The 25,946-nt window shown below is 42.7% G+C and overlaps 1 protein-coding gene across 1 annotated transcript in view; it reads right to left on the bottom strand.

Moving 5' to 3' along the window:
• Positions 1–25,946, bottom strand: part of PLCE1 (phospholipase C epsilon 1) — a 197,143-nt gene that overhangs the window by 164,170 nt on the left and 7,027 nt on the right. Inside the window, 1 exon segment of the mRNA XM_030334220.1 lies at positions 22,727–23,015. Within this exon segment, the coding sequence (XP_030190080.1) occupies positions 22,727–23,015 (289 nt within the window).

Here is a 25,946-nt window from a genome sequence, read left to right on the forward strand (position 1 = left end):
ATTCAATCTAGTTGTGGATGAGGCTGTACAGGAACTGTTTCGTATTTAATGATGCCAGTCAATGGCTTTTTGACTATGTTTGATGATGTAAGTAGAAGTAGTTACTGACAAAAATCAAACCCACCTTTACAGGAAAAAATAGCTTTGCCACAGTAGCTAACAACAGACTGGAGGACATAATGACTTGATACATTACAACCAACAGAGAGATGTTATGTAGAGTGAGCTTGGTAATCCACAAGTCTAAGCCCAACACCATGGACCTTCTTGAGTCCCGGCTCAAGGCACGACACTATATCTTAGTTTCCTCTTAACTCTCCAGTTATGCCAGTGGTTTCTGTACTCCCTTGCAGCCCCTCAGCCTGAACTGTCCATGTCTGAGTTCTCTGTTTGTCTTTCTCTCTCTCCTCCAGAAAGGCTCATCTCAAACTGTCACCATCATAGCTAAGCAGGTGACTTGCAAATATAGAATTCCAGTTCTGACCTCTCCCTCAGATCTAATGCTGATGCTTTTGGAGGCATCTACTTCAACATCCCAGCATCTCAAAGTCAAGATATCCAAACTGGATATAACTTTTCACTTTCTTTTTATGGTACCACTTTCATCTCCCCAGCTCCAAACTCTCAGAGGCAGCTGTTATGCTTCAATGTCCTGGGCAGAGTTCAAGTCCATTCCTCCACCAGTTGTCCCAAGATTTGGTCCCTTCCTTCCCATTTTCATTGCTTTCTCTCAACGACCACCTGTGTGGATGTCTGCAACAGCCCCTGATTGTCCTCAGCTGGGAGAGACCAAGAAGAATCCTTATAAAACCCTTCTTAGGCCAACATCTCAAGGGTTAGAAAGGCCATTTGGCCAAATGGTCCATGATGGCAGTGGGAGGTATGAGAAAGGTGGAAACCAGCCCAATAAAATGTGTAAAGAAAACACACAGGTTTATACATGTCCTGGAGAAATACCACACTTCCTTCCTAAGGTCAGTTCCTTTCTGATTTGGTATAAAACAGTCACAGGAACTGGAAGAACAGGTGTCGGCCTCTCTCCTGTGAGCCTGAGCGGCACGGACAATGGAGGTCTGGTGCCTACCACTGGACACAGACAGTTCAGGCTGACGGCATCAGGTATCCGTGACTTGCTGCTGGACTACTGCCGGCTCTCACCGTACAAACCAGGCCTGCACACCCAAGGGGCTTGGGGACCTTCACTCATGTGTCTCCTACCAGACGCATGGGGTAAGGAGCAGGTGGAGGAGGAGCACTGGGCTTCAGATGCAAAACGGGAAAGTGCTCAGGTGCCAGGTCTCTGAAGTGGGATGGAACCAAGTTCAAATTCCTGCGCCCCACTCTCTAGTTGCTTAACCCTGTAATCAATCTTTCAGAGCAAACCAGGCTATCTGCTCAGCTTCCTGTGAACTCCTAGCTAAGAAAGGGTGTAAACATCATCAAAGATATGAGAACTTGAGGAAAACCAATTTTCCTAAACTCTTCACAAGTAAAATATCACACATGGAATGAACATTTTGGCAAAACTCTGAGGTTGGAAGTGCGTGGGATCACAAGGAGGTCCCCTAAATGTCTAAAACAGGGGCACCCACTTAGCCTAACCACAAAGGCTTGGGTTTGGAGAGTGGGGCACACACACTTGGGGACAGAAGGGAATGGCTCAGAACAACTGAGAGTAAAGCCACCCCCTCTCTTCCCCCTTCTCAATTTCCTAAACAGGTGAAATTTATAGGGGCACCAACTTATAACCACTAAGTCTCAGTTCTTTCCTCTTTGAAATGAAGATCATGATCCTACCTCACTAGGTTGTTTTCAGAATTTCTTAAGATGTACATAAAACACTCAGCATAGTGGCTAGGCTGTTAATGGAAGACCTGCATGTGTCCACCTGGAATCTGAGCAGGTTGTCATATGCACTGGGAGTGTGTTAGTATTTACTTGTTTATAAGCACATGAGAGTTGGCAAAGGGGGAAACAGGTCATAAACATACATAAGACATGTGGCTCCTTCACTCTGTCACAGACCCAATTACTCACTGGTCTGTTCTTTCTTTCAGGATGACTTCCTTTCTGTCTACAGTTACACATATAAACATAAGTAATACAAAGAGATTATATTCTCTAACAGCTGGTGGATCATATCTAATTACTCTGTAATTTCTTCACCAAAAGGGACCCACTGGCTAGCCTCTGCTGTCTTTGAAGGAATAATCATAAACCAGACCTCCCCTCTGGCCACTCTGAGTGAGTCTTACAGTTGTTGCCCACTAATCCTGAGCACCAGGGAGAACTCCCAACATCCTTATCAATGGAGAGTATTTGGGAGTCTTTTTAAGTTGACATTGAAACTGAATGAGACCAAGGGACTGAGGATGGAAAGGAGGGGAGAAGTGATTGAGGTTGCGGGATGAGTGGGTGGCATAGCTAGGACCTGAACCCATGTTTTTACCCGAGGATTCTCTTGTTTAAAATAATGCAGACTCTGATTCATGAGGTCTCGGGTGGGCCTAAGACTTCTGCTGGTTCTGGGACCATATGCAGTCGCAAGGGGGTTGGTGTTGGTAAAGCACTTACAACAGTTTATGACATGCAGTTCCTGATTCAATAAATGGTAGTTATCATTATTCCTGTTGTGTGTATTACTTGAATTGGTTGAGCTGCATGTAGCTCTCAGAAATTGGGAAGATGCTTTTGGGGCTCCCAGTTAGTTTTCTGTGAACTTGACTGGTTCAGATCAGTGCCCCAGGGTTCAAAGACTGGTTCAAGTGGAGTGGGTGAACTGACCACTTTGAAGATGTCTTCAGAGCTGAGGAGTAGACATCAAGACAGAGTGGAATGAACATCCAAGTGAACATAAAGCAAACCCTGCCTCCCACATGTGGCAGCAAGCAAAGGGTGCTGCTGGAGAAGGGGGTCTTTGCTCTATGCAACAGGTAGCTTTCCTGCTCCAGGACCAGCTGTGGACCTGGCAAAGAAGCTCTTGGCCCTCAGAAGGTGAGTAGGCTCTCCTCAGGCAAAGGTGGGAGACACAGAAGCCATGAGACACAGAAGGTCCCCTGAGGAGGCTTGCTTTCACAGATAATGTAGAGTCTTGCTACTCAATATGAGAGCCTTGACTAGCAAGCAGCAACTGCATTTTAAGGAGCCTCCTGAACATTCAGAATCTCACCCCACCCAGACCTAGTAAATCCAAATCCTCATTTCAACAGGTTTCCCAGGAGACCCATAAACTCATTACAGTCTAAGAAGCTTGGCTCAGAAGGAGTTTCATTACAAGCAACTGACACAGAGGCATCTGGACATAGCAGAGGATGAGCTCCCTGACTTCACAAATCTCACCAACAGCCACAGTTATCACTCATCATTACAATTATTTTTCTTTTAATTTTTTTTTCAATATATGAAATTTATTGTCAAATTGGTTTCCATACAACACCCAGTGCTCATCCCAAAAGGTGCCCTCCTCAAAACCCATCACCCACCCTCCCCTCCCTCCCACCCCTCATCAACCCTCAGTTTGTTCTCAGTTTTTAACAGTCTCTTATGCTTTGGCTCTCTCCCACTCTAACCTCTTTTTCTTTTAATTTTTTTAATGTTTGTTTTTGAGAGAGACAGACAGAGAGACGGAGAGCGAGCGGGGGAGGGGCAGAGAGGGAGACACAGAATCCCAAGTAGGCCCCAGACTCTGAGCTGTCCGCACAGAGCTGGACACAGGGCCCAAACTCACGAACTGTGAGATCATGACCTGAGTTCACCTGGGATGCTGAACCAACTGAGCCACCCAGACACTCCCATTATATTATTAATAACAGTAACAAAGGCAGCTTATATTTGTATAATGGTTTACAGTCAACAAATCAAATGTCTCTGCATTCTTTTGATTTATAAGACAAGCTTATTATTTCCACTGTGGTTACAGAAAACTAAGGCTTGGAGAGACTGAATAATCAGATCTGAGGTCCCCTACAGTGGTGCTTTGAAACTGCACTTCAAAAATCCATTTCCAACAAAGAAGACGAAATCAAAGTTATTTTATTATATATCGGTCACTTCCTAAGTACACGGTTTCTCATTAATTTGTAATGAGTACAGAAAAGATTAATCTTAATAACTATTTTTAAGGCAATGCAGGCTTTTTGGTTTTAGGTTCAAAGTGATAAAGATACAAGAACGACTTTTTTGAAAAACAAAATCACCGAAATTTATATCCGAGTAAACACTAAGCTTTGAATACTATATTTGTGCTACCCAGATGCCCTGGATAGCCCTGGGTCCTTTCCCAGTGCTGTTTTCAGAGTCCATAGCACTGTTGTTTGGGCCTCTTCCACCTTATGTTGCTGTCTCCAGCAACTGGCAGAACGCCCACAGAGGGGTGCTGGGTAACTATCACTGAATAAACAGATGGAGAGATTGATAAGCACAAAGGAGTATGACACAGCCCAAGGTCAAAGGGATCCAAGACCTGGGGCCCCCTGTGGAGAGGTCAGAAGGTTCTGGGAGGGAAGTGGCAGCCATGTCTACAGATTCTTCCTCAGACAGCCAGTGTAATCTCTCCAAGTCTAGACATTCAGGGAAGAAGCAAAAGGAAGGGATGGGAAGAAGAACAGGAAGTCCTACAAGTGGAATCTATTGGCAAGGCTGATCTGTGACCCAGTTTTGATAAATGAGGTAGTAAGTCTGTGCTTTGCCCAACACAGCTATTTCAGTACATCTGTATCCCTCCCCTCCCCCCTCCTGTATCCATTTCCCTTCCTTACCTTTCATCCATCCTTTTCTCCTTCCTTCCTTCCATCCTTTCTCTTTTCCTTTTGAAAGGAAGAGTTTGCATTAAAAGTTCCAACTTTCTTATGCCTGAGCTAGGGAAGGAGAAAAAGAGATTTACCTCTGCATTATTCCACTGAGCTAGCTAGGAAGACCAGAGAGACCTTCCAGGCAGGTGAGGCACTGTCTGTGGCTGATGCGGCTTGGAATCATGGGGAGGAGTGGGTGTGGATGGGAGAAATGAGCTCTGAAAGCAAGAGTCAGGAAGAGCCGTTGTGGACAGCCCTGTCTTGCTGAGGTCTGCCTTGACCTAGGGCCCACCCACTGCTCCAGACAAGCCTCCGGACCAGGGCGCCCTTCACAGCTCCATTTCCCACAGTCTTCTCCATGTTCCCTCTCTCCGCTCCTGCCAAACCCAACCCCTTCCTAGTCCCCTCCTGAGAACCATGTTGCCTCGAAGACTTTGTTCTCAGTATTTCTAGAATGCCTTCTTTGCTCCATCTTTTTTTGTCTGTTTGTTTTTATTTTTGAGAGTGTGCTAATCACCTTATGTTCATTAGATTCATTTATTTCATACCATTCTAATTCTCTGAGGCAAGTATCTGCATTGTCCCCATTTTACAAGCAAGATGATGAAACTTACAAACAGAGGAGTTAAGTAATCTACCCTGGGTCACCCAGCTTGTACATGGCAGATCTGGGATTTAGGTCTGTCTGTCACCAAAGTGCACACTAATCTTAGCCTCATATGTATCATGGTACAATGTAACCACATGTTCACATGTCAATCTGTCAACTAAATCAACTCCTAGGAATTAAGAACACTGCCTTTTTTCATTGTTTTTATCCCTAGCTAGAACAAAGCCATGGCCAGCACTCAGTAAACGTTTTCCACATTGGGCTTCAGTACAATGTATTTCCTAGAGGTAGACTAGAGACAGGGTAAGAGCTCGAGTTTAGCTCAAGGTTAGTTCAAACCATGCTTCTCTGGCGGCACCTAAATCTGTGACCACGTAGGGATTGGTTCTTAGTTGCTCTGTTTCTTGGTTTCCTATCTTTCTGTCCATCTCCATGTTTAGTGGATCACACGTATCAGGGAGTTAGGGGAATTATTTGTTCTTCTTCAATTCCCTCCTCTTTCTTAGTCCCCAAACTGCCTTACAGTGTCTAGCCCCCAGTAGGCACTGAGTTGAGTACTTAGTGAATGAATGAACCTTCATAATTATCTATGAATTTGCCTCTCCAGTTTTTTTTTTTTTTAATGGGATCAAGAAAGAAAGTATGCCACTTAACAGTTATGGGGAGCAAGATGCAAAGTTACACGGTGCTATGCATTAGAAAACTAACTAAAGTATTTTGCTGGAAACAGTGACAAAGGATATTGAAAATAGAAATCGAGGTTGGGAACTTAACAAGACCCTGTGTATGGAAAATGTGAATGCTCTCTGGACCTTTTCCAACCCAGTTCCTGAATATGTAACACACTTCCAGAAGATCTAACTTGGGCTTTAAAATCCCATTCGCAGGGGAAGAAATATTGTGTATGTTATAGGTTTGGAACACAATCCATTTGTGGATTTACAACCGAGGTGTTCAGATACTTCAAAAAAGGACAAAGACCAAAGTGCACGTGGTCTCATCAGACTGGCGCAGAGCAGCTGAAACAAGACATAATCCCACTTGGAGACCCTTGAGGCCTCCAGCCTTTCCCCTTGGATAACTCTGAAAGGCGTCCAGCAAGTTCCAATTTGGGCAGGGGTTTGTTTATTCTGCTTGGTTCAAATCAGGGCTACGGATCCCTAATGGTTTTCATGTCCCTAAAGGTTTTCCACATTTGGGCAAGATCTATGCTTTATGGAAGCCGGAGGAGGCCCTGCTCCCAGCCTGAAGGGCTGGGCCAATACGCCAAGAGCACTCAAATGCCCTGACTCCTGGAAAAGGTTAGCAGCATCTACCCATTGGCATGAGCTTGGAGATTTTCACAGTGGTGCTGTGTTGTAGTAAAAATGCCTCCATTCTTAACCAACTGTAATTTTTATTACATTTCATTTTTCTCCCGGTGAGGCTAACTTTTCAAGACTAGTCTTTTTCCTGTAACCACTGCCGTGTGCCAATGAAAACTCCATGGGCTCGCACTGGCTTCTGGCTCTTTATTTTGAGTCCACCATTCCTAATCTGGGAATAATCATTCAGGTTTGTAATTGCCACTCTCTTTCCTAACAGACAGAGGCTCTGCCTCCAGGCTCTCAACCCCAACAGGCTTCTCTTGGTCTGACCTTCCTAATATTCAGCCTGCTAAGAGCCTGTGATGGCTCTTTCTAATCCTTCAGGTCCAGGTTTTCACCTGAATTGTAACCACACCTACCAAATTAACCTTATCTCTCTTATCCACCCACTAGACTGTTGCTGAGAATCATTTCCTCATTGTTTCCCAGGCACTGCACTAATTCTGACCCTGACACTTCACATCATGTGCTTTTTCTTCGAGGAACAACTTCTGTATCTCCCAGGAAGACCCCCAACCAGAAACTGGTTCAAAGACAACCTGTCTGTGTTTATAGCCCTTCTCATCCCAGCCTCTTAAACCCAAGACCGGAAATCTCAGAATATAATCCAGGAATCTCGAATGTAGATGCCTGCAGGGCCAGGCAGATGCCAGGTGTAGCCAGGGAGGAGTATGGAGCTGGTGTGTCTTGTCTGGGGGGGGGGGGGTCAGGGGCCAGCCCACAGGGCCAAAAGCGAGTGGTGGCCCAGGACTGCCAGAGAAGCCAGCACTCTACATTTTAATGCAAAGTTTCCCAATTTTTAAAATACTGCAGCTGTCAAAGAAAAACACACATGGCCTGGATTTGGCCCATGAGGGAGGTTTTGCGTCCCTGGTATAAGTAAGACAGGACTTCAAGTCCTAGTACTCAGTGAGCTTGGCATGGGGCAGGGAGCATGAAGTCTCTGTGCCTTGAGGGGCACTGTCTTCAACCTCCCTCTCTAGGTCACACAAGGCCCTCTTCTAAACTTGCTGGAATACAAGTGCTGGAAAGTAGAGAGAGCTGGGCTACTAGGCCATTCCCTCTTTTCCCACCTCATCACAACAACCACATTAGCACATTAGCTGATACTGTCTGGGTCTCTTTTTCAGAATAGTCATGTATTTTCAGATTCAATAGCCATGATGATTTTACACGTTTTGGGGTACAAAAGAAGAGGCAGTGCAGGTGGGGGCTTCTCTGGTTTATTTTTATCAGAATTATAGAATTGTCCTTTTGAAACACTCTTGTGTTCACTTCTGCTTAAAACCCTCTGATGGCTTCCCACTGCTTCTAGGGATAAAGACAAGGGCCCTAAACAAGAGCCAGTATTATCTGGCAATTTATTTTCCTTCTCAAAGCCTTAGTTTCTTCATATGTTAAGATGTCAGTTTTAAATTAGATGATACTTTAAAAAAACCTGTCACAAAACATCTTGCCCACAGTGAGCACCCAATAACTGTTAGCCTTTACTGTTCTGACTTCTCCAAACCACTTTCCTTTCAAACCTCAAACCTGCTATATTCCCTTCTGCCACTGGGCCTTTGCACATACAATTACTTCTGTCTAGAACGTGCTTCAAACCCTTCTTCTCTTAATTTTTATCTGTTGAACCTTTAGCTGTAAGCTGAAACATCATTGCCTCAGCAAGGCCTTCTCAGATCAGGTCAAATCCCCTTTAAGAGGGTCTCACACAAGCCATGCCTTGTAGCATGTATCAGGTTATAATTTGTCATTTGTTTTTGTAAATACTTGATTTCCTATTGGTCTTTAAGCTCCATGTGGGTAGGGGCAATGTATGCTCTACTCTTGGTACCTGGCAGTATAGGTATTTAATAAATATTTATAAAGTAAATAAATTTTCACCACCGGTGGCCTCTTCTTGCTGTTCTGGTGTATGATAACCATAGAGAAGAGGGTCTTCCCCCAAAGATATAGAGGAAATGAAGACTTCTCTCCTGGTTTGAGGACTGGACAGTGAAAGTGTCCTCATCTCTATGCTCAGGAAAGAGACCCCAGACCCTCCAAAGTAGGGCTAATGCTGAGGTTGGGGTGACCTCCTTCCTTCTTCCCCTCTTCTCTTTTCTCAACACACTGCAAGCCCACTTTGCAGAGATCAGACCCTCAGGACCATGTGCCAACTGGCCTAGGGGTATGAGGGCACCTGGGGAATTACAGAAACAGATCAGTAAGAAATCATTTCATGGCTGTCCACCTCCCTGTGGACCAGTTAATACCTCCCAACTGGGCAGGACTCTGCCTTCTGCCACCTACCTTAAGTCACACACTAAGCAGGGCTGGGACCAGCCCAAATGATTTTGGTAAATGATGCATGAAAAAGAGTCACTCGTGGTGAATTAACTTTTCATGTTGGTGATGCTCAGAGGATTCAATGAGATGGCTTCAAATGTTCTTTCCTGGTTTTAGTACAGGTACCTGTATATTAGCTTAGAGTTGTGTATTCGTTTGTTCATTCATTCACTCAACAAATATTTTCTGGGCCCCTTCTGTGTGCTGGGTGCTGGGTGGCTATTTTGGTAGAGAGGAACATATCTGCTTGGCTCATTAGCTAATAGGAGTCTCTTCTCCCATTTGGTTGATTCTGTGCCATGACACATCAGCTATAGATGGGAACATCCCCATCTACCCTTATAGGTGCTCACACCTTCGAATGCTTGAGATATCCCTGAAGTCCTCAGATGTCTCTAGGACAAGGATGTAACAGGTATGCAGTAAAATGATCAGTTTTGTAGTCAGATGGACCTGCGTGCAAATCAGGGGTTCCATGCTGTACTTAGACACATATGTACACACACACACACACACACACACACACACACATACACACACATACACACACATCCTGAGTGAGAGAGAGAGAGAGAGAGAGAGAGAGAGAGACTGAGTGGGAGAGACCTGAGTGGGAGAGAACCTGAATGGTTTCCTAGCGTTTAAGAACTTGAATTTGGGAATCAAACAGGCTTGGGATCACATGCTGACTTTGGTCCTAATAGCTGATCACCCCAGTTAAAAGTCTGGTTCTAAATTTGGTAGTTTGTAAGTCCAGCTCTTGTGAGTTGCCAAGATCTGTGAAACTTTGTGTACTCTCAGTTCCCTTCTGTGTTCTTCATAATCCACAGAAATGTCTGTTTGAAATAGATTTTAGATGATTCTGCTTATTAACGCAAAAACGCAATTCTGAATATACCTAGGTAAAATACCCACCACTGCTACCAAGTGTATTTCTGGAGACTGTAACATTCACAGGGAGAGCCTCAGAGGGGCTGAAGCATACACCTGTTCAGACCTTAATAGAATCACTTGTGGATTAATACTATAGGAATCATATTACTAAAAATTTGTGGTCATGATCAAATACAGAGTTAAAAGACTTTAAGTACCAAATATGTACCTCTAGTGAGCAAAGTATCTGACTTTCTTGAAGATGGTAAAATACCTCCTGTTAGAATTCAGTTCACTGAAAACAAAATACTCTTAAAATACCCTCTTCCTACTTTAACTGTATTACCAATTTCTTTATGATTTCTTGTTTTTTAGACTCAATTCCAACAGAAGTTTAAATAATGACTCAGACTATCTTGAGATAGTCTCCTTTTTTTCCCCTTACATACTTACTACCGACCCACATGGTATTAGAAACAGATTATAAGCATATTCCATTATGTCCTATAACTGTTCCCATGGGCAAGAATTTTCATCGTTCATTTAAAATGAGTTTTTGTCTTTAGGAGAATAAACAATCCAAAAACACTAAAAAGGATTAGTTACATTTACTGAAAAGTCTTATTTAATTGTATGCATCTTCACTAAAATGTACCAACTTGAACTTGAACACTAAATTTTGTATCAATCATAGATTTTAGACATGGCTCTTAATCCCAGGAATAAATCTTTTCCACTCTGGAGGGGAGAGAGATGATATCAACAAAGAATGAAGTAGAAACAGCAGAAGCTACGTAATACAGGTGAGCACTTGTTTTCCTTGGTGAAATAAGGTTCACATTTCTCCAGGCTCTTAAATGGTTTTAGGAACCCCAGACTTCACTCAAGATGGCATAGGGACTTCCCTCTGAGCCACTAGAGCCTGTGCTTATCAACTATAACATTTGTACTGAAAACTGCATGTTTTTCTGTCCATCTCCTCCAGTAGCAAGTGAGCTCCTTCAAAGTTAAGACTGTATCTTACTCACTGTTTTATCCTCAGGACTTGGCACAGTGCTTCGAACACAGTAGATACTCAATAAATATTTGTTAAATAAATAAATGAATGAATAAATGGCCTGATGCATGGGTCCTAAGAAAAACCTAACTAAAGACTTTATATAGGGGTGGCCCCCAGCTTGTAGATACCCCCTTTCAAGTATCCCTTAAAATGTTACTGCTCTGGGTCCACAGCCATGGAAACCTGGAGGGTGTCTTTCTTTCTGTGTGCATCTGTGACTGAGTTAAAAGCAGAGCATTGAATTAAGAACAGTGGAAGGTTGGTATTTTAAGGTGGCAGCAATCATTACCACTATCATCATCCTCAGCATCACCATCATTGTCATTACATTTATTGAGCACATATTATGTGCCAGATACTATGCTAAGTTCTTTACATATCTCATTTAATCCTCAAAACAACTCTATAAAGTTGTGTTCTTAATTCCATTTTGCAGATGCAGACACTGAAGCCTTGAGAAGAAAAGTCACCTATTCAAGATAACACAGTGTTGACTGAATTTCTTTTAACTGTGAAGTAACTTAGAGGTTGACAGTTCTATCAGGACAAAGAGCCTGAAATTATACTGGTCTTACTCACTCCGAGGCCCTCTCCCCACCCTCCTTCAACAAAACCTCTGGTCCCCCCCTTCTCTATTTTCTCATCTGAATATAACCCCAATGGTCTTCAGTGCGGCAACTGATAACAATGGTATTGGAGATGAGGGGTTTGAATCCAGCAGAATCTTCACACAGGCTCCGAAAGCCTCTTTTAAAGCACGATACACATAGTATGTACTCATGGAAATTAACATTCGAACAGTATAGATGAGTAGAAAACGGCAAGTAAAGGGCCATCTCTTGAAGGTAATCATTTTTGCTCGTTCCTGTATCTATTCTTTGGCAGTTATGTCCTTACACCATAAAAGGGTTACGTCCCCAATGTCTTTATATATTCTCTTCCCCTGAAAGAAGAATATATTCAATCACCTCAATTAAAGATGAAGAATTGGGCCCATTTTCCCAATTATTGCAAGCTATATATTTTTAGTTTTTTTCCTGTTGGTAACTGCCTCAGCTTTAAAAACTATTCTTAAACTTCTCACTTTATGCTTCTATTTAAATGTATTTCTTAACTCCCTCAGGGTTATTCATCTGTTCTTTACCATTCTCTAATTAAACTAGCCTCTTTCAGGATAAGTACAACAATTTATTATTCCAGTATGGTTTTGGGGAACATTTAATTACTGACATAGGAAAATCATCTTTTAGAACTTTTTCATTTAAAATATTCAGGAGTTCAGTTTTATTTGTGTCAAGTAAGTATTTTGGGGAAGGCTTAGAATTCAATTGCTGTTTTGTCTGTGGATATAGAGTTTCAAATAACTATCTCGCAAATGAATTTCTGGAACATAGACCATTCTGAGATTCTGTAACTATGACTTGACATTTTCAAGACCAGGTCACATATGGAAACCACAAGTGACTGTCACAGGTTGCTGTCCTCACCAATCACCTTTCTGAATTCAATGATGAGAACTTTTTTTAATCATAAAGAATTTATTAGGGGCACCTGGGTGGCTCAGTCGGTTGAGTATCCAACTTTGGCTCAGGTCATGATCTCGCGGTTTGTGAGTTCGAGCCCCGCATCAGGCTCTATGCTGACAGCTCAGAGCCTGGAGCCTGCTTCGGATTCTCTGTCCCCTTCTCTCTCCACCCCACCCCTGTTTGTGCTCTGTCTCTCTCTGTCTTTCAAAAATGAATAAACATTAAAAAAAATTTTTTAAATAATAAAAAAAGAATTTATTAGTTTCTTAATTTAGAGGTGTTAGTACTTTATTTTAGTACTTATTTTAGAGGTGTTAGTACATTCAATAATTCAATAATTAGTATTTAATTGACCCTTGACTTCCTGATTACTTGAAATGATAGTAGGGAATGAAGCAGGAGTAGGCATATAATCCAACAATCCTATTAATTTTTAACCATTAATAACAAATGGGAAGATTGGAGATGATATTTATTTATTTATTTATTTATTTATTTATTTATTTATTTATTCATTCATTTATTTTGAGAGACAGAGAGAGTGTGAGTGAGGAAAGGGCACAGAAAGAGGGAGAAAGAGAATCCCAATCAGGTTCCACGCACAGCATGGAGCCTGATTCTGGGCTCCATCTCATGACCGTAAAATCATGAATGACTGTGCCAAGTAGGATGCTCAACCGACCGAACCACCCAGGTTCATCAGAAATGATTTTTTTTTTTTAATTTTTTTTTCAACGTTTATTTATTTTTGGGACAGAGAGAGACAGAGCATGAACGGGGGAGGGGCAGAGAGAGAGAGGGAGACACAGAATCGGAAACAGGCTCCAGGCTCCGAGCCATCAGTCCAGAGCCCGACGTGGGGCTCGAACTCACGGACCGTGAGATCGTGACCTGGCTGAAGTCGGACGCTTAACCGACTGCGCCACCCAGGCGCCCCAGAAATGATTTTTTTTTAAAGATAAAATTAATGGTCATCTTAGGCTCAGCTCCCTATATCCATACTATATCCATTCAATCCCCACATTGTATTAATTCTACCCCTTATATACACCTCTCTGTGGCTTCCCCAGGATTCAGAGGTGTGACCTAAACACGCTCAGATGTGACTGAGGAGTGTGACTCCATACCCAGGTGCAACCTCAGAGTAAATCACCAGATGTGACCCAAGCAGGTCATTCCGTGGCCAGGTGTAACTGAGGATTGCGACTCCTGCTTATAACCACTGTACTTCTGGTACAGCGAACAGTTTGCGCAGTGCACAAAGATGCTTACCTGAGTGGAAAAGAGGTCTGAAATCCAGCCAGCCGGCATGCTGTGCACTAATTGATATGCATGGGTATGAGGCTGCATCACCCTGTGGAGAGTGGGGAGGGCGGCCTTTTTGTAATTTCTTTTTTTTTTTATTTATTTTTTAATGTTTATTTCTTTTTGAGACAGAGAGAGACAGAGCATGAACGGGGGAGGGACAGAGAGAGAGGGAGACACAGAATCGGAAGCAGGCTCCAGGCTCTGAGCCATCAGCCCAGAGCCTGACGCGGGGCTCGAACTCACAGACCGCGAGATCATGACCTGAGCTGAAGTCGGACGCTTAACCGACTGAGCCACCCAGGCGCCCCTGTAATTTCTACCCGTTGCTAAATGTGCCAACAACACCCTACCAGGAACAGTGCCTTAGCAATATCCTCCTAAATGCCTCCAGTTCTCATTGTCCTTTCTCTCCATCTACCTTCCACACCAAGCACACTCACCTGAAGTATCAGAGACTAATTCAGTAGGCTCAGGGGTGAAACCCAAGAGACTATACTTTGGATACTTAGGCCAGAGTTAAGAATGACACTTTGTACAGCCCCACCCCTTATTATAGCCAAACGGAGCTTTCTAAAAACCCAATTTGATCAAATCACACTCTTCCTTAGTACCCTTCAGCATCTCAGACTACTTGCAAGGTGAAATCCAAGCTCTTTATTATTAAATACAGCCCCCTGGAGACCTATTTTCTCCCCCAGCCGTAGCGCCATGCCTTCCTACTTAGCCTCTGTACTTTCCAAGCTTCGGCCAGAACAGCCTGGTAGACCAGCAGTTCCCTGGACACATTGTGTCTCTTCCTGTCTCGTGCCTTTGCATCTGTGTGCCCCATTCCCTCTGCCAGTTACCACCAGCAACTCCATCTGTCCCCAGCCCTCCCGAGGGAGTCTCCCTCATCAGTCAACACTCCAGATCTCTATTCTAACCCATCAAGACACTCTGTTCACAAAGCCGAGCTGGTATCCACTACAGAAAGAACAGGAAAGTATATTATTATGGGGTCATGAGTGAAGAGTGGATGGGCTGGTGTAGTTAGGGGGGCTCTGGACTGCCAGAGGGGAAGGAGGGGAGAGGAGTTCAGACAGGAGTAAGGGAGGCCCCAAAGATAGCCCTGCAACCATTCCAGGGCCCTGGTGCTGATAATGGCTTATTGAGACACTGAAAATGGCTTTTGTGCCAGCTCAAAAACTTCCTAAGTGTATTTGCATTTTCATTTTGTATGCGTTTGATGTCTGTACAACATACAGTGAAAATTAGTGTTTTCTTTCTTTGGCTCTAAAATTATTTCATTCAATTAAACATTATCAAATAGCAATGACTACATGTTCCTTGATTCTTTAAACACACCCACCACTCGATTCCATGGAGACTTACGCCAGATGGGTCTTTCTAAAAAACCCGATCTGATCAAATCACACCCTTCCTCAGAACCCTTCAGTGTCTTTCCTTACTTACAAGGTAAAATCCAAGCTTTTTATCATGAAATACAGCCCCCTGAAGACTTCCTGTTGCTAGTAATTCCCTCCTCACAGGATTGTCAAAAGAACTGTCTTAGTTTCCTAGTGCTGCTATAAGAAGTTACCACCACTGAGATGGTTTGTAACAACAGAAATGTCTCCTGTCCCTGGTCTAGAGGCTAGATGTCCAAAATCCAGGTGTTGGCAGGGCCATGCTTCCTGTAAGACTCTGGTTAGAATCCTCCCTTGCTTCTTCCCAGATTCTAGTAGGGTCTGGAAGTCTTTGATGTCCCTTGGCTTGTGGTGGCACCACTCCAGCCTTTGCCTCCATTATCACATGGTATTCACCCCAATGTAGGTCTGTCTCTATGTCTCTATGTCTCTTCTCTTCTTCTTCTTCTTCTTCTTCTTCTTCTTCTTCTTCTTCTTTAATTTTTAATATTATTTATTTTTGAGAGAGAGAGAGCACAAGCAGGGAAGGGCAGAAAGAGAGAGGGAGACCCAGGATCCAAAGCAGGTTTCAGGCTCCAAGCTGTCAGCACAGAGCCCAATGCGGGGTTTGAATCCAAGAACCGCGAGATCATGACCTGAGCTGAAGTTGGATGCCCAACTGACTGAGCCACCCAGGCGCCCCTCTTCTCTTCTTCTAATAAGGAAATCCAGTTATTGGGTTTGGGGCTCACTCTCACTGAAAATGATCTCATCTTCACTTGAGTATATCTGCAAAGACCCTATTTCCAAATCAGGGCACATTCATAGGTACTAGGGATTAGGACTTCGGGATATCTTTTTTGGGGGATGCAAGTCAATCCACAATAAGGACTAATTGAAATAATGCAGATGAAGGGCCTACATAACGTATGCACTCAACTGACTGCCTAGATTTGAGTTCTCACACTACTCCTGATGACCTATGTACCCACATGCACGATTCTTAATGTCTCTGGGCCTCAATTTCCTCATTAGTAAACAGTACCTCCTTCATTGGACCACTGAATGGTTTTCAATGAAATCACACAGGCAAAGCACTCAGAGCAATACCTGGCACCAAGTGAGAACTAAGAAAATGTTAACAAGTAGTATTATTTATTACTGTGATTCTACCCCACTCTAACCTGCCCCTAAACCCAGTTTTCTCTTTACAAATGGAAGGGTTTAAAATTTCAGAGATATCTTGAAAAAACTAAAGAAAAAAAATGTAATTCCTCTGCTTGGCCCTTCTTCCCTTTCAAAATATGCATAATTACTTTGACTTAAGAAGCATCATGTTGGGGCTCCTGGGTGGCTCAGTTGGTTCAGTGTCCGACTTTGGCTCAGGTCATGATTTAATGGTTCACAAGAGTGAACTCTGCACTGGGCTCTGTGCCAACAGCTCAGAGCCTGGAGCCTGCTTCACATTCTGTCTTCCTCTCTCTCTGCCCATCCCCAACTTGCTCCCCTGTCTCTCTCTCTCTCTCTCTCTCTCTCTCTCTCTCTCTCTCTCTCTCAAAGATAAATAAATATTAAAAAAATTTTTTAAAAAAGAAAGAAACATCATGTCCCCAGTAATATTTGAGGTAGGTGACTTCACCTTTCCCTGGTACTTTGGAAATATCCCCTGATTATAAGCAGGAGTCACAATCCTCACTTACACCTGGCCATGGAGTGACCTGCTTGGGTCACATCTGGTGATTTACTCTGAAGTTACACCTGGGTGTGCAGTCATACTCTTCAGTCACATCTGAGCATCTTTAGGTCACAGCTAGACATGGAGTCACATTCCTGGGTCACACTCAGGCACAGAGTCATAGTCCTGGATGACATCTGACTACTGTGGACCCAAGGCATAGGGGTTTGTTCTGTGCCCACCAAACTTACTGGCCCCATGAGCTATAGACCCTACCATCAACTGAGTAGCCCAGCACTTTATGAATCTCTTGGTGGGTAGTACGAGCTATCTCAACAGACCTAAAACATAATATTACATTTTCTCTGGAGTGAGAAATATTATTGTTCAAGTTGAAGACTTCAGAGGTGATCTCTTGCATTCTTCCCAGAGATGACACAGTACTCGGCCACAGTGGGCAATGAACAAGTACTTTCTCGTTGATTAACTTGTACAGAAACATACTCTAAATTACATTAAAGCATACTTTTAACCACCAAGAAAATAATTTCAAGGCCACAAAACTAACAAGTCAGAGGATTTCTTTATATAAACTTAAATCTTGGAATTAGAAGTATGTATATGCCTTCCCCTGCTTGGTAGTCATGTACAGGGTAATTATTTTGATTATGAGGAAGTCAACTAAGACAGCCTTTATAAACTAAATTATTTATGAGGGACAGTCACATAGTTCAAATGTGTGTGTGTATTCCTATTATGACTTCTTGTTTTTATCCTTGAAGGTACTAATTTTAGAAAAATACATAAATAGAATATCCTTATTGTGGTGAAAGAAAATAAGTCAAAATTTTATTAGACATTTCTATCAGAAACAAAATGTTGCCTACTTCCAATAAGAATATTAAATATGTAGGGCACACTCTCTCAACACAGAGCCCAACGCAGGGCTCAAACTCATGAACTGTGAGATCATGACCTGAACCGAACTTGGACGCTTAACTAAGCCACCCAGGTGCCCCTAGTTATTCTTTACATCTACATACATACACTCAAACTGGTAAAAATGAACAGTGGAGTTTTCTTTTCTACTACATAATTTATATATGAATAACTGAACTTTGTTCTGGTTATATGTAAATACTTAATCCTTTAATTTAGAAACTTACTTAGCAATAATTTGAGAAGGAAATATTGAGTTTAATGTACCAAATTTATAATATTGGTTGGTCCAATATGGACATTTGAGAACACTTAGCTGCCTTATGTTTTTTTTCTAATTTTACTATCAGTGCTTTACATTAATATCAGAGATGTCACTCTTTTCTCTCCTTTTTTACTTTATCTTGCTTTTGTAATTTTCAGTAGATAGTCCACTGGAGAAAAAAAGGAAACAAAAGCAGGTAATGTGTTTAGAAAACTTCCTGATTGTTGACATCAATAATTCTTTTGACTGCCACTGCTATTGGGAGTTGATCTTGAGATTCTAGCAAGGTTAATGGGAGGGGGAGAAAGGGACTCAGGCTAGAAGTAGATGGTGTAAACTCTCCCTTTTCCATTGTGACACAGCACACCTTAGTAATCAAGGGCACACCCTTCCCAATCAATGCTTCATATCAGAAAATGTTTCATGTTTTTTGGCAAACTTGCAAGTTAGTAGACAGACCATCCTTGGTGGTCCTGACGGCAGAATGTTTGTGTACTGATTGTTGGCTGTCTTTCTAGAGCGACCTGTACCATCAGAGGTGTGTAAGCTCAATGAAGTGCTGAAGAGTTTGCAGAATCCTGTAGGCTGTGGTAAAGGTGCAAGACTGCACAACTTTGGCCAATCAACCCTCGAGTCACCAGTTCCTGACTTGTGAATGTCTTGTGACTAATGAAAACTGGTTGGACATTTTCTCTTCCTATTCTTATCTACTGCAGGCTCCTCCAACCCTCATCTTGTAATCATAACCACTTCCAGAAGATGAGTTGACTTGTGCCTCCTGGAGGTTCATGTGAAAGCTTTCACAACCTCGGCCTAACATCTTAATAGGCCTGGGACCAAAGACCTTCCTAACATCTTCTTCTTTAAACATTTTTTTTATTCTTTTTTTTTGGGGGGGGGGGTAGGGGGAGGCTTAAATACATATAACATAAAATGTAGCATTCTAACCATTTTTAAGTGGTATTAAACACATTCACACTGTTGTGCAGAACCCTTCATTTTATAAAATAGGAACTCTATACTCATTAACAATGACTCCCCATTCCTTGTTCCCCATCAGCCTTTGGTCTCTATGATGCTGACTGTTCTAAATAGAATCAAACAGTATTTGTCTTTTTCCTTCCTCCTTTTTCTCTACCTTTCCAAACTCTATTTAACCTATTTCAAACATGACTTTTTCATGGAATAAGTCATTTTCTTCCTTATCCTTTTCCTCTGGGAAAAAAGTTTAAATACTTCCCTGCCTCTCTTCCCTTCTCCACTCCATTTATAAGCCTCCATTTGAAAAACAGGGGTGGGAGAAGGGGAAAGTACTGGGATAATAACTTTCTGATTGTTTTATATAGGTATGAATTTTGAAATGTAATTATCCACAGCAAGAGAACTAGATGCCAACATCTGAAATCTCTACAATGGCCCAAAGTTCTTTTCAAAATCTTCATAATACTTTCATTTTAACTCTACTCATCTTAACTAAACTTATTTTCCCTAAATAAGAAGTGTCTTTTAACTCATTTGTATTGCTTTTTCCTTGGAGGCTGATTCACAGTATTCCAATAATTGTGTTTTTCTCTTTATTCCATGGGAAGTGTATAGATTTCAATTGTGTTATGGGTTAAAGAGGTTTTTGAGGACTAGAGTCAACCAAAATCACAATGTTTAATACTGTTTCTCTAGGAAAGTATTCTAAGTTCCACATAGCTCCTGAGAAATGAACTTTTGGAATACAAGTCATTTATAAAATGGGAACTGAGTCTGTGTTATATATTTCCCAGAGATCTTCATTAGCAATACAGAACTGAAAGCTGTTGGCCCGTTCAGTGCCACAGAACATACAGTGAACAATAAAAGAAGCAGACAACCAAGTCACAGCCAGGATGTGCCCCAGCCCCCCCCCCCCCCCCCCGCTGGAATATATGGCCAGACTTTAAGACCCAGTTAGTCAATATGCTGAACCTACAGAGTCTATAAACATTCTATGATTTTGAATGCCTATATGGTTTTTTGGGTGCATTTTCTTCCACGGCATGTTAAAGAAACCTATGTTTCACTATGGCATGTATAGACTCTGAAGAGTCTACAGGAGAGGGCCCTGAAGTTGAAAAGGTTTCCAAGAGAAGAAGTCAGAACTACAGAAGTAAGCCCAGGGCAGAAGCCAGCCAGCTAACTGTATAGTTCAGCAGAAGCCACTTACAGAGGGATATCAAAAAGCATTAAAGAGCTACAAAACAGAAAGTTAAAGAAACTCCCAACTCTTGTATAAACTGCTAATTTAAAGATGACACATGAGGGGCGCCTGGGTGGCGCAGTCGGTTAAGCGTCCAACTTCAGCCAGGTCACGATCTCGCGGTCCGTGAGTTCAAGCCCCGCGTCGGGCTCTGGGCTGATGGCTCAGAGCCTGGAGCCTGTTTCCGATTCTGTGTCTCCCTCTCTCTCTGCCCCTCCCCCGTTCATGCTCTGTCTCTCTCTGTCCCAAAAATAAATAAATGTTGAAAAAAAATTTTAAAGATGACACATGAGTTGATGACCCAATGAATCTCTGAGCTGGGAATGTGGATCCATGAGGTTCTGATTTGAAAAGGGAAGTACAAATATCAACTGAGATAAAGTTACTACCAGGGCCCCAGACACGCTAACTAGCAGCCTCCTTTTTCCTTCCCAAAGGTCTGTGTAAGACTGGAGGCAGCTGCCTTGGTCAGGGAGCCTGGAGATTTGTCCCTCTGCAATTAATGGAGAAGAAAGAAAGTGGCTTTTGTTGACTTTTGTTTGTTTGGGGCAAAGCCATTTGTCACAAAGGACATTAATTCCTTCTCTACGCTCTTTGAACGATTAGAGCCACTTCCACATTATTTAGTACTCAACTCCCTGCAGTACCATATTATTCTTTGAATACTTAGTGCACACAAATCTGGCCTCTTCACTAGGATCATAAAGAACCTGAAGGCAAGTAAATTGACCTGCACTTCATTATAATCTCCCATACACCTACACACTCTGCTGGGCACAGATCGGGTATCTGACAAACACAGGTTGATTAACTCATAGGATGAGGTCCTTACATAGAGTCACAAGCCTTGAAGCAACAACAATTCCACATGCCAATCTCAGCCCAACTTCTCAGGAAGAGCATGGATGGAGAGTGGAAGCTTGGCAGTTACTAGGAGCCACAACAGAGTAGAGAAATCCTGAGTATTGTGCATAGGGGAAACTGTTTACCACCTAGAGACTATTCTAGCTCCATGATGGTAGACAACTATGTTTTGTTTCCTACCCAGCACTTAGCACCTGGCAGAGGCTCAAAACACAGATTGAATAAATGAAAAACATATGAAACCCTTTGGTTTCCTTATGCTTTGCTTTTCTAAGCACACACCTTGCGTTTTCCTTCATTCATTATGTATAACCAAGCTGCAAAAGTTAAAAAATGACTCCAGGAAACAAACCAACATGGTACCCACATGGTACACAGGGAGGTGTGTACTCCTATCAGGTGTGTACTCCCCAGGGTGTGTGTGCCGGGACAGTGGTTGAAGATCCAGGAGGAAGATCACTGACCTGCTAGCCACAGGTCTGCGGATTACTGCAGAGGGACACTAGCTGCTCTCCTTGAGAGAAATGGCCGGATGTCAGATGGAGCCCTTGGCAGCCCCCAGGCAGTGGAACGTTGCTCTGCATGGTCCCCGTCTGGCTGGCAGCTTCCTGCCAGGGAAGGCTGCCAAGTGGGTTGTGACAGCTGTGCAGTGCACAAATCTCCAAGGTTCTTTGGTGCACTGCCATTTCTGACCTGCCTGTCTGCCTACTCGTGGGAAGTAGCTGGGAAGTTCTGGTGCTGAGGGGCCCCATTTTCCACTGGCTTTCATTTTTTAGCAGGATGCCTGAATATCCTGTTTGTTAAGATGGGAGTCATTGGAAGATGGCCTTTAGCTTTTCTGGTCAACATGAACCTATTGATTCTGTGTAGGAGGAAGAACTGTATTTCACTCTGTTTCACACCCATGTTGGTTTTCACTGTGACCACATGGCCACACTTGTTTGGTCTTATCACAGTAATTGACAGCTGTCATAGACTACCACTAGGAGAAACCCTGTGTCTGAGTAATTAAAAAAAAAAAAATCAGGGGCGCCTGGGTGGCTCAGTCGGTTAAGCGGCCGACTTCGGCTCAGGTCATGATCTCGCAGTCTGTGAGTTCAAGCCCCGCATCGGGCCCTGTGCTGACAGCTTAGAGCCTGGAGCCTGCTTCGGATTCTGTGTCTCCCTCTCTCTCTCTGCCCCTCCCCTGCTCATGCTCTGTCTCTCTCACTCTCAAAAATGAATAAATGTCAAAAAAAAATTTTTTTTTTTAATATCAAAGATAGCCTTGTAACCATTTATTTCTTTTGGAAATGAAATGTCAAAATCTTAATGCTTATTGTTTGGAATGTTGACACCTGAAAGGATTTTGATAAAGGACTACCTTTTCATAGTTTATTAAAGCAGCAACTTTTATTTATTTAAAATTGCCACTAAGTGACCTCAAGTATTCATCAGGAAGTATTCATCACATGTTAACCTAGATTCCTTTCGGTACTCAAAGATGAAAAGTGAAATTTCAGACCTTACCTTTTAGCATCATTCGTCCGGTGGATCCTCCAAAGGTACTGAGTAGGCCACTTCTTGCTCCTAAAGATGTGGTTGCTTCTAGCAGAGAACCCGCGATGTACTGAGATATGGACGTCCTCTGGAGGGTGGCACGGTACTCACATATGGTATCTCGGACACATTGCTTTAAGCACGGACCAACCCTAATCCTTTCATGGGCTGTTTCGGAGGCTGGGAGCTTTGTGAAGAAATGAAGAAGAGATCCAATTGTATTTTCTATTTCTTCTCTCCTTCTCACTGCATTGTAGATCTGTGAATAGCACAGAGTACAGGAAGTATTAATCTAGTTTCTTAGAAAAGCAAATTAGTTTGTTGACAAAATGCCAAGATGACTTATTAAGAAAGAAGGCTCAGTTGCTCTAAGCACAAACACTCTTGAGCACTGGACTCATGCATTAACCTGAACATTCTACAGACACCATTTATTTGGAAAAGCTATGTGCAGTTATGAAATCGGCCATTCAAACAACCGTGCTATCAAACAGAGCACTTACAAGTTGTTCCAACCAAAAATATATTCAGCTCAAATTTCTCCTCCTCTCCTTAGCAGAGCAAAGCTCTTCTGCAGGGCGACAAAGTCAAACCTTTCCTTTTAGTCCTTTTGGACTCTCCTGTGTGCATGACTGTCCCAGATTTGTCTGCCTCCAAGGAGCACTTCAACCTGACATTCATGAGGAATCTTTTCTCTATGCTCAAACTGAAGTGAGGATGAGATGGTCACGGAGATGGAGAAGTTCTAGATTTCTCTCTCAGGCACAATCCTTCAATCCATCATCTTGGTCCAAAGTCTTTGAATCCTTTTCCCTCTTCATCCTTTCTCACCTTCCACCTCCAAAGCATTGACAGTTCCTGCCCACTCTTGTTGTTCTGTCTCTGTCACTATCCTGATTTCCTCTCTCCTTTATTACCTGAATTCACCAAAAATTTATCTCAAGGAGATTGAACAATCTTTTTTAAGATTTATTTTTAAGTAATTTCTATACCCAACGTGGGTCTCGAACTCACAACCCCAGGATCAAGAGTCACATGCTCCACCAACTGAGCCAGCAGGGCACCGCAAGGAGATTGCACAATTAGGACAAGCTTCCAACCATAATTCCAATATAGTTGTTCAACATTTATATAGATCCTGCTCTGTGGAGGCAGTGTGCTGAAAGATGTGGGGCATGTACAAGAAGTAACACATACCTCCTTTGCTGAAAAATTGCACAATCCAATTTAAAAGATGAGGCCTGAAAATTGTGAGGTTTGATATTATTATTACAGGGAGGTTTTAGGTTTTGTCAAGGTCTCTGGGAAGCCTGAGACTCCTGAGTAGTGTATAAATAATAGGGAAGAAATACCACATGGGTGAGTTAATCTAGTTTTCTGATGGTGGAATAAAAGTTGACTACAATGTGCTGCCTCCATCATGCTACCTTGGGCACCTTGCCTGATCATTCATTCAACAAATAGTTATTTTGTGTTTATATACCAGTTATGTGTCAGGTCTGGGTAAATAAGATAGCTTTTCCCCTCAGAGACTTCACAGTCTAGTAAGGCAGACAGATAAGCAAAGAGCTCACAATAGGATGAAAATGGAGGTCAAGCCCTCTCATGACATCAATAAGTACCCAGGGAAAGGAAGTCCCTTGAATGTCCTCCAGGCTGTGAATGTGCCCCTGTGATGCTGCACACTCCAAATCCCACCTTAACCAGGACCACTGGCACTTGACAGGACAATCACTGAGGTGTGCTAGGTCCTTAAGAGACCCTAGAATGTACCTAGAACACCCCCAGATGTTCAAATTGCACTGACTCTAACTAGATTTCTAATCTACCTTCTGCAGCCTACCGGTATGTATTTGGCACTTGAAGGAAGAGTATGAATTCTTTAGCTTTAATTCTTTGTCATTAAATTTCTGGTGGCCAGTGTAGCCATGGGGATGGTGTGCTGGGACAGATAGAACTCAGGCTTTGGGGTCAGGGATGTGGGGTTATGCAGCTGGCTCTGCCTTGACCAGCTAGAGAGAGGCTCAGAAGCATGAGCAAGCTGACTTGAATGTTTAGAGAAAGCTTCCTCTTGTGTAAAGTGGGGATACTAACACCCCTTTTTAGGATGTTCTGGGATTCACCAGACTGCATGTAAAGTGCTCACCCTAGTGTCTACAAATGGCACCCATTACTATTGGGCAAGAAGAGAATGGACTCTTCCATCCTCAAGGAACAGCAGGTGGTTGTATAACAACAGAACATGGTCTATGAAATTCACTTTTATGGGGTTATACCCTTGTTCTTATGTGCTGCTGGATAATATCATCCTAACCTTATTTGAGTGTATTATGAGGGCAAACTGGGGCTGAGAGATGCAGAGCTCCGGACATGCTTTTCCTCTCTCAGCTCCAAATCATACAGGCAATATCCAACATGATATGTCTCAAATAAGTCCTTCATAAATTTAAATGCTCTAGAAGTTGAGAGAAAAGAACCCACTGTGAGCTTTGACGGCTAAAGAAGCCTTCCGAGGGAAAGCAGATTTGAGCTGTGCCTTGGAAAACAGGCACGGTTCTAATCAGAGGAGCTGGGGGAGTCAACTCACACGGTGAGCAAAGGTGAAGAGGCTGGAAATAGTAAATGCCTTAAAGACGGTGAGCAAAGCAGGGTATTTAGAGAAGAGAGTGAGTGTGGGGCATAACAGGGAAATTAGAAAGGTCAGTTGGCCTGATAAAGGAGAGCCATGAATGTTAAGCAAGGAGGTTTAATCCATCAGAGGTTGGGAACCCTTCACTTTTTATTTTTTGCTTATTTGTTTTTATCAGAGGAATGATGCTAAGAAGGTTTTATTTTATAAAGATTAATATGCTGACAGTTCTTGGTTACTAATGGGTTTACCTACTTTATGTGCCAAGCTGCTCCACTGGCACATTATGTCTTCACTCATTACCTTGTGCATCCCAGTTTCCACACCACTCCTTCAGATTCCCAGTGTCCCATTCAGTCCCTCATCCAGGTTTCCCTAAATGTTTTCCTCAGATCATTAGATCTAGAGCGACTGTATGATATAAGGACTCCTTGATCACTGAAAAACTTAGTACGTTTCTCCTTTTGAAGATTTACATTGCATATTAGAATATTAAAGACAGTGAAAAGGGTCAGAGTAAAGAAATCTATTTTATTTTGTTTAACTGAGTATTTGGAGTGT

This window comes from Lynx canadensis, chromosome D2 (assembly GCF_007474595.2).
Source record: "Lynx canadensis isolate LIC74 chromosome D2, mLynCan4.pri.v2, whole genome shotgun sequence".
In the NCBI taxonomy this organism is placed as follows: Eukaryota; Metazoa; Chordata; class Mammalia; order Carnivora; family Felidae; genus Lynx; species Lynx canadensis.